Here is a 17,360-nt window from a genome sequence, read left to right on the forward strand (position 1 = left end):
TGGTGGGGGTCTTCCGGGGCGGGCCACGTCCTTGCATGCCTGCGTGTGCGGCGCGGGGTGGCCCCTGCTTGGGCGTTGCCCTGCGGGGCAATAACTAAAGCTCATCGCTCTGGTGGCATCGATGAAGGGGGTGACATTTGGGGTCACGACCCCAAGGTTGAAAAATACTGCATTAAGGCATCTTAGTGCAATGCACAGGGCTACCATTCAGAACGTTAACCAGTGTACAACTAGTTCACCAGAAAGTTGGTTTTCATCAAAATGTAAGGTAGAACTGTTATATTCTGCTATATTCTGAACTTACTTTATAAGGTTCTCCAAACAGGTTGAATCCAGTGGAAAACAGGTCTTCATCTTGCTGCACCTCCTGGTTCCTCCTCTCCCACTCCCTCCTCTTCAGGGCACTGCGCTCCGACTCCAGGTGACTGAAACACACAAAGAAAGAAATACGCTTTATTTTAAAGTCTCCTTTTCTCTGCCAGCAACAACAAACATCAAGCCCTATTACAAAGAGGATTTTGAAACTGATAAATACATGTAGGGAAGTCTGTTACTGGCCTGCTGACTGATTCTAATGTTTTGTTCTTAGTTTTTTTTTTTTTTTTTACTTGTCTGCACATGCTGTCAAAGATCAACACCACAGGAAGTGCAATCATTATGAGACAGCAATGCATATTTTGTTATTGCAATAAAATACATTGATTTATTTTATTGCTTAATTGTGACCATCACCAGCCCTCCCTAAAGAAGGGTAAGAAAACTTTTATTAGAGGGAGGATATAAAAAGGGAGAGCAGTGTTACACCTAAGTGGAGGGGAAGGGGAAAGGGGAGGAGAAAGGGAGCAGGGAGAAGAGACTCAAGGCAGGAAATAGAAAAGGTGGGGAAGAATAGACTGTTTTGCAGTGAGGGTGAGATGTGAGGTTCTTAGTTTTTAATAGAGGAACATTTGGACAGTGTGAACATTATTCAATTCCATATAAACCATGAAGAATCTAAAGGAAAGGGGAATTTGGCAGCCACAGTTTTAATTAAAAAAAAAAACAAGGTAAAAATAGACACTTTTGAACAACTTATGAGAAAAAGAGCTTTTTAGGGTCTGAAAGTCTGGCATGTGCCTGCAGCAGCCCTGGTTAGAAAACCAATATCGTCGTCATGATGATTCTAATCTCAGAGACCGCCTGGCATACCAGCTGTTTTTGAAAGGCACATATTAAATATGAAAGTTTTTTTTTTGGTCTTTTTAAATCAGTTCATGGAATTTACCGGTAAATACCAGTAGAATAAATACCAGGCTTTCCCAGTTTTAAGTAAAAACTTTTATTTTATCTGACAAGTACAGTTTGAAAACAGCACAAGGAATTTGACTTGGTAGCTGGTGTGCGGAACAAAAAATAAATTATGAAAAGCCACCAACAATAAAAATAATAATGATGTACAGAGGATGAGGGATAAATAAAGGATAGATAGAGGATAAAGGATAAATATATATACATATATACAGTACAGAGAGATTGAAACAGTTTGTGAGACCACATTTGATGGCGTGTATAGATTCAGTGAGACATGGCACCACTTTAAAGGTGAGGAGGCTGGCTTATTTATGTCACCATTTTTTTTTTCCAAGTTTGACAAAATAATTGACTGTGTTTGCTGTGATGGTTGTGTCTTAGAATGGTTCATATGGTTAAAAATGGAAGATTCTAAGCTTTCAAACACTTGTGATATGCTGCTGTATTTAAGAACAGGGTTCCTACAGCTTTAGTCAGAATAAATTCAAGATTTTTTAAGACTTTTTTTATTGTCATTTCAAATTCAATTTAACTTCACAGTAAACATATTTGGGGGGGGGGAACACATCAATTACATTTTTTTTCTAGTGTCTAGTGCAGTCGTGCAACTCGGGGGGCCCCCAAAGTGAACACACAAAAATACACAAAATGAGAGTAAAATACACAAAAAAAGACAAAAAAAATCTAAATCACACCAAAAACCACAAGATAACATGAAAAACAACAACAAACCATGAATAAAAGCCATGAAGAAAAATCTTTGTTGAACAAGCAATTTTTGCAAAATTTTCATTTTCGTTCATGCATTTTTCCAAAAAACGAATGTTACCATTTATTTTGAAACGTGAGACTAATTACAATCACAAAATTATACTTATGTGTTAAAATGTAAGACTTTTGAAACATTGATTTAAGACATTTTAATGACAATTACGGCATTATTTTTAGATTCATGAATGTAATGCTTTTTAAGACTTTTTAAGGATCTGCGGGAACCGTGAAGAAGCATTTGATCCCTAAAGAGCGTGAATGAGTCAGAAAATGTATTTTGACCCGTATATTCGAGATGGTGGAGGTAAGGGGTTAATCATTTCACGTAAAAGCAGTAAAAAAGTAAGTGACAGTAAACAAATGATACTAAATGACTGGAAAGAGGAAATAATCCGTGGAGAGTTAGCAAAGTAAGAAATGCATAAGTGAGGAATTTACAGGCTATCAACAGTTATGTGTGAGAATGTGTGTGTGTGTGTGTTCGTTGAGTTGGAAACTGTGGTCCACTGACCCAGGAAAGGCCACCCTATTTTACCACAGCTGAGTCAAGCTGGCTACTTACCCTTCACCACAATTAAAATGGACTTTCTCTTCTTTACCACCAGACCTTGTCCTTAACATTTTCTCTATCAGAAAGATGTGAGTGTAGCAGTTTCAATAATAGCAATGTAAGAGGAGGGAAAACAGACACCCATGGGAAAGAAAAAGACCCAGTTTTAGGGCAACAGACAGATTCTTTTGAAAAATAACTCAACGATAAAAGATAAAGTGGAGGGATGAGGGAAGAGGGTGGGGTGGGTAAGAGGGAGGAGCAGCAAGCGGGAGGGCACCTGTGTGTGTGTGTGTGTGTGTGTGTGTGGGGGGGGGGGATTTCACACTACAATGATAGACAGGTTAGGTGTTTGTGCGTGTGTGGCTTCCACCGATGTGATCACTGGGTGCGTTGGGACCGGCTTTGACATGTATATTGTCTGTCAACGCAGAAAGACAACTGACAGAGCTGTCTGTTACTCCAACACATCTAAATGGAGCGCTGAGCGCAGCATTTCCCATGTGACCGATCACTGTCTCAGTCGCTCGCCACACTTTCAGAGGGAATCAGGTCAGGAAAGGTAATTAACTCATGCAGAGTGTTTGACTGGAAAAGGTACTTCCTGTACTTCCTGTCCCACACATGGTTCCACAGAACAGGGATAGAGAAAAGCATTTTTATTAAATATAACTCAAGTGATTTTGAATTATTTTGCTATTTAAAAGTATAATTTGTTATCTCCACCAAGGAGGTTATGAATAAACGAAAGGACAGTTTTGATGATTTAGGACAGTGTTTCTCAAATGGGGGTACGTGTACCCCTAAGGGTACGCAATGGCATTACAGGGGGTACTTGAGAGAGTGAGAGTGGAAAATTAACAAATACAGTGTCAGTCTTGGTCCCACCCCATGTGTGAGATGACCAGAAATGATTTAAAAAACTATAGAAATAAATCTATTCAGGAGAGACAAAATCAGTGTTTTTCAACCTTGGGGTCGGGACCTCATGTGTGGTCACCTGGAGTTTAAATAGGGTTGCCTTAAAATCCTGAAATATTAAAACAGATTTTTGAATGTTTTAAATTATTATTCTTTTTTAAATTAAAACACAATCTTAAACAACTATTTCTATACTTTCACTTTGTCAAAAATAAATCTACTTCAACTAAAAAGCACTAAAAGAGTTCAAACATGATAAAAAAAATAAGACTAGAAAAAACGTCATTGGGTGGTCAGAAATTCTTGATATCAAAATAAGGTCACGATTAGGGCTGAACAATTAATTGCATTTACGATATTATCACAATATCATAAAATGCGATTTTCTAATGGAAAGGCTGCATTTTTTTTATTACTTTTTTTTTTTTCATGTCCTGTCTTGTTAAGTTCACAGAGTTTAAGAAGAGCAGTCCACATGTTTATATGTTTCATGAAACGTGAAGTTAGTTAGATATGTTGAAGAGGTAAAGCCACAGATTTGTTTGCTTTATTGTGGTAATTTGTGCTTTAAAATGTATATTTAATATTTACTTAGAGTTTAAATAAGTCTGAAATTGTTTATTATGAAACAGATTGATTTATTGCTTGTGTTCATTGAAAATTACATCACAAGAGGCCCTTGAGAAAATAATTGCACATTAAATCGAGGAAAAAAAACACAACTAGAATATATTCCAAAACTGTTCAGCCCTAGTCACAATCCAAAAAACATTGACAATCACTGCATTAAATAGTGTTTTTTTTCTATTTATTTACAAAATGAGATTCTTTAAAATGTGTGTTATCACTCATTTAATGATTCCATCATTATGTTCTATAGTTGTTTTTAAATAGTCTTCTAATGTAGTAGTTGGACAAAGCGGGGTACTGTACTTGAATTCAGAAATAAGAGAAAGGGGATACTTGAGCCAAACAAGTTTGAGAACCACTGATTATGGATGAAGTTGTGGCTGATTGTATATTTGTATCAGACGGTGCTTCAGTTGACAAAGATGAAGTGATCAATTATCTAAAGTAAAGATAGACCTCCTGATGGCTTTGTGAACTGTGTGTAGAGGTGTAGAACCATGCGCTATGTGAATGCCAGCAGGAATAAAGCATGATGGACAGAAGGATGGCTGGGGATTAATCACAGTTGTGATATCAGCAGCGTTCATACTGTCCATTCTGATACTTTGTGTGAATGGAAATGTAGTGACAGGAGGTTTCTTCCCTGCTACGCTGGTCTCCTTCTCTGTGTGTGTATGATGTGTGTGTGTGTGTGTGTGTGTCCTGAAGTAATGCTGATATTCTGAAGCTCTGGGAATTTAATCTCACCGGAGCTCTGCTGCGCTCCCCTGATAACTAAATACACACTGTACACACACAAACGCACACACAAACACCAAAACTCAATCCAACCCAATTTAATTTCACTGCATCTTTAGCAGTTTACCAATGTGCCCCTGAGCAAGGCATTCAGGCAGCACTTTGGTAAGGGGTTATTGAAAAACTCCCTTTTCTTTGATCAGTGCAGGTAATCTTTCATGGAAAAAAAAAACCAAAACAATCAGTTAGTACGACTGGAATAGACTTGATAATAATAAATGTGACAGCTTTGCTATTCCATCAGATTTTGACGTATTGAACAACCACAGCGTACAAAGAGCAGCGTTTGAACCCAATTGTTGAGTTAGATTTTTTATGTTTATTGTCTTGATCCAACGTTGGTATAAAAACATGGTTGTTGCCAACCACAGACTCATGGGTCAGTTTTTGAGTTGAACATGCAACATGAGGTTTTTGTTCTCCTGTCAAGATAAAAGAAAAGCTCTCGTCTGTGTGAGCCATCAGGAAAGTTTCTGGAGCTGCTTCATTGAAAATCAACTGGAGTCTCTTTTTTTTTTTTTTTTTTTTTTGACTCGTGCTGCATTTGAATTCAGTTGTAACGCCTGTCAGAGCAATTCAAGGCAACAGTCTTGAAATATTTCTCGAGTCATCTGAGGCCATCGAGACATTTGGAGGAAAGCGTTTTGTTTATAATAGTCATTAGCAATCAGATCCCTGCAGATACTCTTATGACGTATTACCCTTTTTCTTCTTTTTTTTCAATTTAAATGTATTATTCATTATTTTACACAGATTAGTAACCAAAACAATGATGGCATTAAGTTTTTATTAAATGTAATATTACTTCTATTTTCAAGTAGATTTGATTCGTCATTCAAATCATACATTCTCCAATTTGCATTATGGACGGAATGTCATAAGTTAAGGTTACACTTATAATAGTCCGTATTGCAGAACTTCCTAAGTCTATGTGGCTCTCGGTCAGATTTTGTGTGGCCCCCAAAGTAAACACACACAATACACACACTAACACTGTCATTGTGTGTGACTCAAAATACACACACAATGACAGAAAAACCAACAAAATGAAACCAATAACGCACAAAGTGACAAAAATGTCACAAAAAGCAATCATAAATAATACACAAAAATAACAGAGACACATACAAAATGACAACACACGCAAAATGCCAAAAAAAAAAATACATAAATGATAAGTAATACACAAAAATATCAAAGAAACGTGCAAAATGACAACAGAAACATGCAAAATGACAGAAAAATACATAAAATTACAACAGAAACACGCAAAATGACAAAAAAATATCCAAAAGGTCAACCGTGGCTCAGGTGGTAGAGGGTCGTCTTCTGATCGAGAGGTTGGGGGTTCGATCCCAGTACCTGACTATGTGTCGAAGTGTCCTTGGGCAAGACACTGAACCCTAAGTTGCTCCCAGTGGTCGACTAGCGCCTTGCATGTCAGTCCTGTCCCACTGGTGTGTGAATGTGAGAGTGATTGGATGAATGAGCTGATATGTAAAGTGCTTTGGGACCACTTCAGTGTGGTTATAAAGCGCTATATAAATCAAGTCCATTTACCATTTTTACCATAACAAAATCACCAAAAATTTACTAAAAACACAAAACAACAACAAAAACACAAAATGACAAAAAAATATACAGAAGACGAAAATACTTAATAATAAAAACAACAGCGAAACATACAAAATAAGAACAGAAACATATAAAATGAGAAAAATATACTGTTTTTATCTGTGTTAATGGTCAGATTGGTCAATAATCTAAATGCTAACATAAATGTTGCCCTCAGATCAGATAAAACCATATTTTTGATGCCCAGCTGTGATTAAAGTTGCCCATCTCTGCTCTACGCACTTTCTATAGATTAATCATCTTAAGTCCTAAACCTGACGATTGTTTGTGAGCTTATTTTTTAGTAATGACAGGATGAGACTCAGTACACAAGTACCTGTAAATAGTATGGCTGCTGGTCATTTATAATGGACTGATCCAATGGAGGCTGTTGGGTCATGTGGTTAGCATGTCCTCTGGTTACACCTCGTTACACGATGATGCTCAACAGTTTGTCAGATCCATGTTTTGCTTGAAAAAGTTCATCATGTGAGTCGTGGGATCATTTTTCCTATTGTACGGTGACGTGTGAATTTCCCTGTCAATAAACACAATGAAGCTTTGATCCTCGTCAACACGCTGTCGAACACAAAGGCAAAAACCGGAGAGCGATCGTGTTTTTTTTATTAGACTCCAAAGTTGAACCCACACTTTTATTAGACACACCTCCGCCTGTGATAAAGCCATTACAACAATTTGTTTTAAAATACATCATCCAGTTAATCTAGTGCTTCCAGAAATGAAAGGCAGTTGCTAATTATAGCTTTAGCTTTAGTACTACTATTAAAAAAAAACCTTAATATTTTCCTTTCTTTGTATTTTATTTAACCTACATCTACCCAGGCGGCTCAATTAAGAAGAAACCCTTGAACGTTTGTGAGAGTGTGTGTGTGTGTGTGTGTGTGTGTGGATGAGGGGGTCGGTGGAGTGTTTTGGAATGACAAGGAGAAGTGAGGGGGATAATGAGAGGAGGAGGAAGAGGAGGAGAGGGGGAAGGAAAAAGGAATAGCTGTCAGGCAGCAGACAAAAGCTTTGTTTGAAGTGTCAGTTCAACGACACATTTTGTGTGCGTGCATGTGTGTTTTCAGGTTTGTGTGCTCATTCAGACAGCATTAGACATCAGAGGGATATCAGCAGGAATTCCTGGATAGACAGAGAAGATGGAGACTATCCAGAATACCATCAGTGTGATAATATAGATCTTTTAGGTTTCTGTGTATGAATGAAAATCTCTGGTCTTTGGAGAGAGCAGACGTGTTTTCATTCGCTCCGATAACACGACCTTGGCTACAGCTGGCTACAGCTGAACAGCCTGAAAAATTGGGCCCAAGACTGAAGGAAAATGGTGAAAAAACCACAGGGAGGCCCTTCAGAACCCAATTCGGGTTTGGAAGAGGTCAAGGAGATGATACGCGAGGGTCTACGAAACCTATCTGCCGAGATAAAGTCGTTGGAAAAGACGCTGGAAAACTCACTGGAAAACCTACAAAGCGAAGCAAAGGTACTGAAAGAAAAGAATGAAACAAATGCTGAAGAGATAAAATTGTTGAACGCCAGGGTTGAACAGCTGGAACAAAAGGAAAGAGGGAAAGATGTCATCATCACATGCCTAAAGATAAAACCCAGGAGTTGACGAAGAAACAAAATCGATTGAATAACAGGTCATTGACTACCTGGAGTCGAAGGACATTGTCCTGAACCCTGACAACATCAACTCCTGCCATCTCCTGCCAAAGAAAAATGATAACAGAGCTGTAAAAATAACCGTCACGAATATGAAATTCAAAGGAGAACTACTGAAGCAAGGAAGAAAGCTGAAGGAAACGAAGGTTTTTATTAATGAAAACCTGACAAAAAAAAATGCAAGCATCGCATGGAAGGCACGCCAAATAAAAAAAGGAGGAAAGATTTTAAAGACGTGGACAAGGAACTGCAGGATTTACATCACACCACTGGGAGAAGAGAACGGAAAACCAATCCTCATCAAAACGATGGAAGACTTGGGAAAATACGAAGGATCCACCTAAACAACAACATTACTGATGGTAATCATGGATATGGACCCAGATCTATATAAACACTGGAAACAAAACTCAGACTGTATTTTACGGTGACTGAATTAAATGTGGAAACCAAGAGTAAAAAAGGTCTGTCATTTATTCATTTCAATTGCTAGGTGGTGGGGTGATTAAGGATTACATTAAATTTAAATTCAAAGTGTTTATTGTCAAATGTGCAGTTAGAAACACGTTTTCCTGTACAATGAAATTACTACCTTGCTTATGAACTAAGTTTATAATGTGTTTATACAAGTTAAATCTAACAGTGGAAAATACAACACTGCCAATAGAACTAACAACAGCTGGATTAACCTTGATGTAGAGACAAAACAAGCTGCAAACTTGTGTGTCCAAAAGAGACATTCCCGAGTGGTGACACTATGGATGAAAAGGGAAAAACCTTCCAAACACCTTCGAAAGAGGAACTATTCTTGCACTGGAGGAATGCTAACAACGTCTGGCAGGGAACAAGGCCAACATGAACAACGATAGAGAGGAGGAGGGAAAAAAAAAAAAAAAAGACAACACTGACTACAGATGAGAATACACAAAAAAGGACTGTTCAGAACAACTCAAGAACGTTTGACCAGAGAGACATGTAAACCCATGTAAATTTGCGATGGTAAAACAGGGGACGGGACCCAGATAAGCAAACTGCTTCTCTCGTCTCCTTTTTCGGCATGTACAAAAAAAAGAAAAAAAAATGTAAAAAAAAAAAAAAGTGAATGTAACCATGTCGGAAATAAACTGAATAAATAAAAATAAATAAATAAAAAATAAATGAAGAAGAGGAAGCAAGGATGTGAGAAACGGCAGCTATTTGTGTGTTTGTGAGTGTGTTTGACATGAGAGCAGGTATAATGAGACGCAGCCTTCAAACACAGCGCTACCCTTCAGGCTTTGTTATCATGCACATCACACCAGTCTGTGTATTTGACACTGATGGATAGATAATTGACCCCGAAGCAGCAACAGAGATTTTTTTTTTTTTCTTCTTTTTATTTGTTATTTTCTTTTTGTTTGCAAAAGCAAACAGGCATAAATTGATTACTCTTTATTTCCATATGTGCACAAATACTAGTTTAATGGTAATGTTAGATTTGTATTTAAGCTTTCTTTTGGTTCAGTTTATTTAAACATGGGCATTACAACTGATTTTTACTTCATCTATTTAACCAGGCCAGAAAGAATAACAACATAATCTTATTGACATCAAAAACATTGTGAATTGTGGTCAAGTATGAAACCTATGTGTTATAAAAGTAGGGCCTCTGATTTCCTGTTCTGGAATTTCCTATATTCCGTTTCAGCGTCGCGTCCGTGGAAATGTTTCTGTTTCATCATCTTTGCCTATTTAGATGACTTTACTCGATATTAAACTTCCCAAAATCGTACCAAACAATTATATTTAATATTTTTTAACTTATACAGAAGCATTTGGCACTCTCATGTAGAGGTGTCCCGATCCGATATCGGATATCGATCAGATATCAGCCTGAAAACAAATATCGAATTCAAATTTCCGATTTCATTCATTTGTAGAATACTGTAGATATTCATGTAACCAATTGGTTAATAATAAATGGGTCAGCTTTTCTCATACCTACTGTTGCTGACTATTGTTCTCTGAGTAACATCACTAGATCAAGCCTTTTCTAACATTACACACGACAAAATAATATTAATAATATAATTTTTTAATTGAAGAAGAAAAAAAAATAAAGTAATAAAAGTATGTATGATTCATGCTGATATCGGATGAATTTCGGTATCGGCCGATACGCAAGGCATCAAATCGGTATCAAATCGGAAATGAAAAAGTTCATCCCTACTCTCTTGGCCATTGTTGCACCATATCATTCATTCACACCTTGTTATCTTACAACCTCTGCGTGTAGTCTTGCTCCTTGTTTTCTGCTTGTATCATTGCTGTTTTTTAACATGTCGCTCTTTACCTTACTAATTACCCCTCAGGGATAAATAATGGTTTTTTTCTGATTCTGATTTTGAAATAAGGTTAATAAAGTCAACCATGTTATTCATGTTACATTCTATATGCTTCAGAGAATTTACATAAACGGATATTGTTACACTGAAATCAAGCAAGATTACGACGCAACAGTGGCTTAGCAACAATGCTAGACCCTCAGCCTCTGGTTTAATGGGAAAGATACTATGGAAATGTGTGAAATGATCCTAAAACATTGTTTGTGAAACCTTTAATTACCACCAACTGGTCAATCCCCCGCACGTTTTGCAACAGTTAAACTATTGCACCATCGGCTAAACCTGTCTTTGTAGCAGTGCATTCTCAGATTTGAATGGGGACATAATAATCTGAACTGCTTGTTCATCACAACACAGTAAACACACACTACAGATGATGCTCTGCATTCATTGATAACATGATCACAACTCAATCTGTTACATGTAGCACAAGATTTTGAATGGGATTATCGGCAGATTATTTGCATGTTTGTCACACTTTTAATCATCCGTTTTCCAGAGAAATATATCATTTAAATGTGTGATATTGTCCTAAAAACATGCATGTGAGGCATTTCCATGTCATGTTGGGGCCTGATTTTAAATTTAAGATTGCTTTTTCTACGTGAAATTGATTTTTAAATGCAACTTGCATTTTTCCCGCCCATTGTCCGCGATCACAGAAAATCGGAGGTCCTATGAAATAACGTTGCGTTGTACTATTTACTCTTACAGTCAAACAAAGACACTAAAGTTAATTGTATTACTTTTTTGTATCTGTATTGACCTAATGACTGGCCAGTTCTGGCTTGTGGGCCGCATGTTTGACACCAGTGACTTACAGGGAGAAGCTTTGAAAAACTCAATTTTGAAAGCAACTTTGAGTTTTTCATCCAGGAATGCATTTACTGCATCATTTTTGACTAACTGGTAAATGAGTCACAACTGGAGAAGTACAGTAGTTGTTCATCTCAGACGTGTGAAGACAAATTACGAAATTAACATACAGTGAACAAAAAGTCGAAAGGCCCGACATTGCAAAATAAACAGAAAAGTCAAAACAACTGGTACTTATTGTGGTTTTGACTTCCAGCACTGGCTTAAAATATATATTCATCATTTACTTTTATTTTTACATTAAGCACAATGACAAAATGAGTTAATTCTATATGCGTAGCTAAAGTTTACTGATGTCAGATACATTTATTCTATAAATGGGAAGTTTACAATCACTTGTTATCATGGGAGACTGAAAAACACCAGGATCCTAAAGTGAATGTGATTAAGTGTTAAATGATGTATCTCTGTAATTGGAGGTACTCTGACATAATGGCTTTTGGAGGCCATTGAAACAAAAGATTAAACAGAGGGCAAGAGGGAGTGTGTGTGTGTGTGTGTGTGTGTGTGTGCTACATTGCAAAGCGGCCACTCTGGCACTTTTCCGAGTGCAAACACTTTGGAGTGGAATCAGTGACAGAGCAAACAGACTGGAGTGACTCTCCCAGGCTGAGCCCTCACCTCACCCATCACCACATCTGCAATTCACTGTGAATGACTGCAATGGCCCTTCGTGGTACGATAGGCACGATTGTTAAATTCACAATATCATAGCCATTTGTCTTCCATAGCATTTGGTATATTGCCACTTTGCTATAGATGTGTGAACATGTGGGACCATTCCACACTTTACTGCTGTTAGAGGAGCGCTAAAACTAAGTCGGACTCCTTCTGGATTCTTTTCATTTTCCTCAAACTGCACATCAGTGAGGATGAACTATTCTTTTTAAAGGGTACAGAGAACAGCATAGTCTAAAATGTGATATCATTAATCACGAGTGATTAACAATGATCGTTATAAGTGGAGGACATCAACAATTTTACCAATAAAGCCATATTTTATCAAAGTGACGACTTTCTTTGTTTTACCCAAGGCAGGTAACACCCAAGTCCAGGGCTAACACACAAAGAAAGACTATGATAAAGTAGCATCGGCTCCAAACATCAGCTCAAGAAAATTGTCAGTCCGTATCCGTCGTCGGCTAAGGCTGATGAAAAAAAAAAAAAAAATCAGTATCGGCTCTAAAAAAACCATATCGGTCGATCCCTAATTGGTATCGGCTAATACTGAAGGAGGCAATATCGGTTTTGTATCGGAAGTGAAAAAGATATATCCGAACACTTCTAGATGTTCTCTACCATTCTCGAGCATTTTGGTATTAATGAAGTTTATTTAGTGGCATGTTTTCATCCTGTCATACATTTACAGTATTACTGCTCCATCCGCCCTAATTTCCTGGTAGACTCACAATAAACTTTGATTACACCCAAGCTTTGCTGATATTTCATACTGCATAAGAGTTGATTTCCGTTATTGGATTTAGAAATATCGTTCTGTTCTGCCTTTGATGTGGAATTCAGAAATCTGTCAAAAGGGTGTTTTTCAGCAGCTGAACCGACCTCAACACTGAATATCAAAAAAAAAAAAAAAAGTGAATCACAGGCGAGGGGAGGAAGTGAGTGCGGGGGCAACAAGAAGAAAAGACAAAACACCTGAACCCTGTCTGCTGGCTCCTCTAAGGGAATTTAATTGTGCCACATCAGTGACACTAGAGGTGAAAACTATATCTGCACATCTTCACTTTAGAACAAGTCGATTTAATAATTCAACACACACTTACACGCACGCACTCACACACGCCCATGGTTAATCTACAGTCTATTCACTAATAATGAGAATTAATTAGTGCTTCCTAAATGAGTTAATGAGATAAAGAACGGACACAGCTAACTGTGTTCAATGGGATCACAGCAAATGATCAGACATCAGGATTGGGTTAACGATTAAAAAAATGTGGAGGGTGGGAAAGTGTAACAAGATGTTGTTCATGTGTCTGAAGAGCAGTCAGAGGTGTAAAGAGTAGGACTGATATATCGTACCGAAGTAGAAGTACTGTTACTTGATTGAAATTGTATTCAAGTGATGAAAAAACTGGGGAAAATAATAGAGAAAAAAAATGGCGGAAAAAATGGAGGAAAACAATGAAGAAGAAAAACTGGGGGAAATGGAGCAGAAAAAAAAAAAAAAGGAAAAAAAAAGAAATTGAATTCAAGTACAAGAACAAGTAAGTCATACAAAAAAACTGAAGTACAAGTAAAAAGTAGTTCAATTATACTAGTTACTACACGCCCCATGTTTATTTTTGGTCATAAATCTTGCCACGGTTCCCTTGCATACAGTAAACATATCATCTATAAACTTAAAAACAAGAAACCAAATCTTGAACTCAATTTATTTTCCACAAAGGCATCTGTATAAAAAAAAAAAGTTTGTCAAAATGTACAATTCGTTTTCAAATAAAATAACACCAATGAATTCAATTCAAATTAATTAAGTATAGATACATTTATGTAATTTTTTTAAATTTTTTACGTTTAATCTTGTTGGTCGGCTATGATGTGATGCATTTAATTGTTGTCTGGTTGTTTCATTTTTTGTAGTTTAATTATAATTTACTCAGAAATGGTTGGGTGTAGAAAAGCAACTAATTACTTTACTTTAAAAATGTACTTAGTACAAGCAAAATTACTTGAAATATAGTAAAAAAAAAAAGTAACGTGAGTACTTGTAATTAGGAGTGTGACAATATCTCTATAGGGCGATATATCGCGATATTTTTACGCATGATTGATTATCGATATGCTCCCGCTAAGTATCGATTTTTTTTCGATTTGTTTTTATTCCCCCAAAACCTTTTCTGCTTTTTCACTAAAATGTGCAGGTACGTCTTCACAGAAATGTTGTCACTGTTTGTTGAAGGAACCATTATATTGTTTCCTGGAATATTGCACTATAATGGTGTCACTGGTAAGAAAGACCCTATTTTTTGTTTACAGAAAGCACTATTGGAGATACTTATTCGTTTACACTGGTATGTTGACACTTATTTACAAAAATGTTGCACTAAAATAGTGTCACTGTTCATAGGACACTTTTTCAATTTATTGTCTTTCAGATATAAAAAAAAAATTAAATTTTTTCACTTAATCTTTTTTTTCTCGTTATGTCATAGATTGATTTCTGACCAATATATCGACAATCGCAGTATCGTCATATCGTGAGATAATCGTCAACGTGAGCTTATATCGCATATCGTATCATGAGGTACCCAGAGGTTCCCACCACTATTTGTAATACGTTACTTTCACCTCTGAAAGCAGTCACAGTGTGACTCACTGTCACACACACACACACACGCACAGGCAAGAGAGAGTGATAAGAAAACAATGTTAGACAGGCAGTTTATCATGAGGGCAGAGTGAGACAGAGAAAGATTAGGGACGATCGGCAAATTCACAGAAATCAGAGACAACATAAAAAAAAAGTGTGTGTGTTCTGTGTGTGTATGTTGGGGGGGGTAATTTCCGTCGTGTTTAAGGTTGTTTATATGTTAATGAGATCTGTCATCGAGAACATAATGGCTTTACTAATGTCATCACAGCCATTATCACGCTTCTGATCTCTGTTTCAGACATTATCACTGATGTCACATGCTTGTCGACGCTGCTGGGATACTGTGACAGTGTCCCTCCGTCACTCCTGAGTCACACCGACTGTTCGCAAAACGCTGACATTTCCTGTGGGCCATTCTTGAAATGTAATTGAAAAGACAGCCGTGTAATCCTGGCTTTAATCTGACACATTTACATAAGTGAACAGTGAAAAATGATAAACATACATACAGTATATTCTATCTGCTGGGCTTTTTGTGTGCCACTGCCTGTGTTGTCAATATTTGATGTCTATAGCTGATATTGAAGGGTAGATTTCAAAAGATATGGATTCATGACATATCTGACGTTATGCCAAAAACATCCTCCTGCTTGTTTCTTTCTCTGTACTGTATTTAAAACTATGTTTCTGTTGTCTTTAACAAGATAAAAAACAATCCAAAGCAACAATATAATAATGGTGGCTGTCCTCTGCGTGTCAAATATTTAATAACTGAATTATGATTATAATACTTGGATGTAGCAGCATCCAGGTTTGTGGAGACCTCACTTTAATACCAAAAGCAGATGGTCAAACTGTAGCAGATGCTGTACAACACAAGAGCACCACAATTAGCCCGGTACGTGAAAACATATTGCATTAACTGTATTTAAAACATGCATTTATTATCAATGTGTGATTTATTCATCTGTCTCAGCAATAAAAAGGCGCATTTACTACTTTACTCACTACTACTATATCCTATTACTGTATAATAATCCTAACACTTGTGTCATTAAGGTCAGTGTATGTTTTGATCATTGGATTTTCCGTTCATAGATATTTACTTTAAAATTAAAAAATTAAGACTGAAATTCAAGGCTTTTTTATTTATTTATCAGGGTCAAGAAGAGATTAAAAAAAAACTGAGGATCATTTTACCATTTAGACTTTTTTTTTTTTTTTTTTTTTTTTTTTTTTAAATCGAGGGGTATAATTACAAGCAGTGTCTCGATCCAATATTGATATCTGATATCGGTTCGATATCAACCAGAAAACAAAAATCAGATTTTAACAGACTACATACAAAATCTCAGATATTTCAGGGTCTTAGAATTTATTTTTTATTTATTTTAATCAATTGTAGAATACTGTATATATTATGTTGAAGGTTAAAATCTATGTAACCAATTGGTTAATAATACATGGGTCAGTTTTTCTCATCCCTACTGTTGCTGACTATTGTTCTCTGTTTGAGTGACATTACTTGATCAAGCCTTTTCTAACATTCCACACTACAAAATAACTAATAAAAGTATGTATGATTTGTGCTGATCGTATCGGATATCGGCATCGACCAATATGCAAGGATGCAATATTGGTATCGTATCGGAAGTGAAAAAGTTGCATCAGAACATCCATAATCTAGTGTGACTATATTTATTAATGTTATAGAGGCAACGTAAGAAATCAGTGTGAATTTGTGCACAATTCATGAAAAACAACCCAATTCAAAGCCACAGTTACTTCACGATGCTCCCTAATGAACTGTGTGTAAACCATCTGGCCATGTGTCATGGCAAAGCAACAAGTACCTGTTGTGAAGTTCGCCGTTAACTCGTGGAAACACAAAGAAATAATGAATGAGAAGAAGCCAAAGATTCCCCTCCAGTGGAATGAATAAACTAAGTTGCTGTTCTTACATGACCTCGTCTACTCTGCAGCAACACTCCCCCTGTCCTGCTTTTCCTTCCACCAATCTGCCTCTCGCGTGTGTGCCTGCCAGCATGAACAAGCTGCACCACACACACACACGCACGCACACACACACACACACACACACACACGCACTCACGCATACACGCACACACACACGGATTACTGCTTGCCAGTTTGTAAATGTGCAAGACAGACGAAAGAACCGTGTGCGTGTGTGTGTGCATGTGTCTGTGTGTGTGTGTTTGAAAGATAATACAATTTTTGGGACTCCAGCAGCATTACCTCTTCTTCCATGTTGCTATGGTAACAAGCTCCGGACCAGAGAGTGAGAGCAAGAAAGATGGATAGAGAGACCCCAAGGACACACACACACACACACACACTGCAAACATGCCTGCACACACCACCTTCTCGTTCTCCCTTCCTCTCAGACAAAAGCTTTTCAGGCCAATTATCCCAGCCCGGCTCATGAAGGGTTAACAGCTGCTCGGTGTCTGTACCACAGAGATTTTACCTCCAGCCATTTGGTCTT

The 17,360-nt window shown here is 37.1% G+C and overlaps 1 protein-coding gene across 1 annotated transcript in view; it reads right to left on the reverse strand.

The window, feature by feature from the left end:
- aff2 (AF4/FMR2 family, member 2) overlaps positions 1–17,360 on the reverse strand; it is a 183,104-nt gene that overhangs the window by 129,884 nt on the left and 35,860 nt on the right. The window contains exon 2 of the mRNA XM_028459936.1: positions 305–425. Coding sequence (XP_028315737.1) covers positions 305–425 — 121 coding nt within the window. The remainder of the gene's footprint in view (positions 1–304; positions 426–17,360) is intronic.

Source organism: Gouania willdenowi, chromosome 10, assembly GCF_900634775.1.
Source record: "Gouania willdenowi chromosome 10, fGouWil2.1, whole genome shotgun sequence".
In the NCBI taxonomy this organism is placed as follows: Eukaryota; Metazoa; Chordata; class Actinopteri; order Blenniiformes; family Gobiesocidae; genus Gouania; species Gouania willdenowi.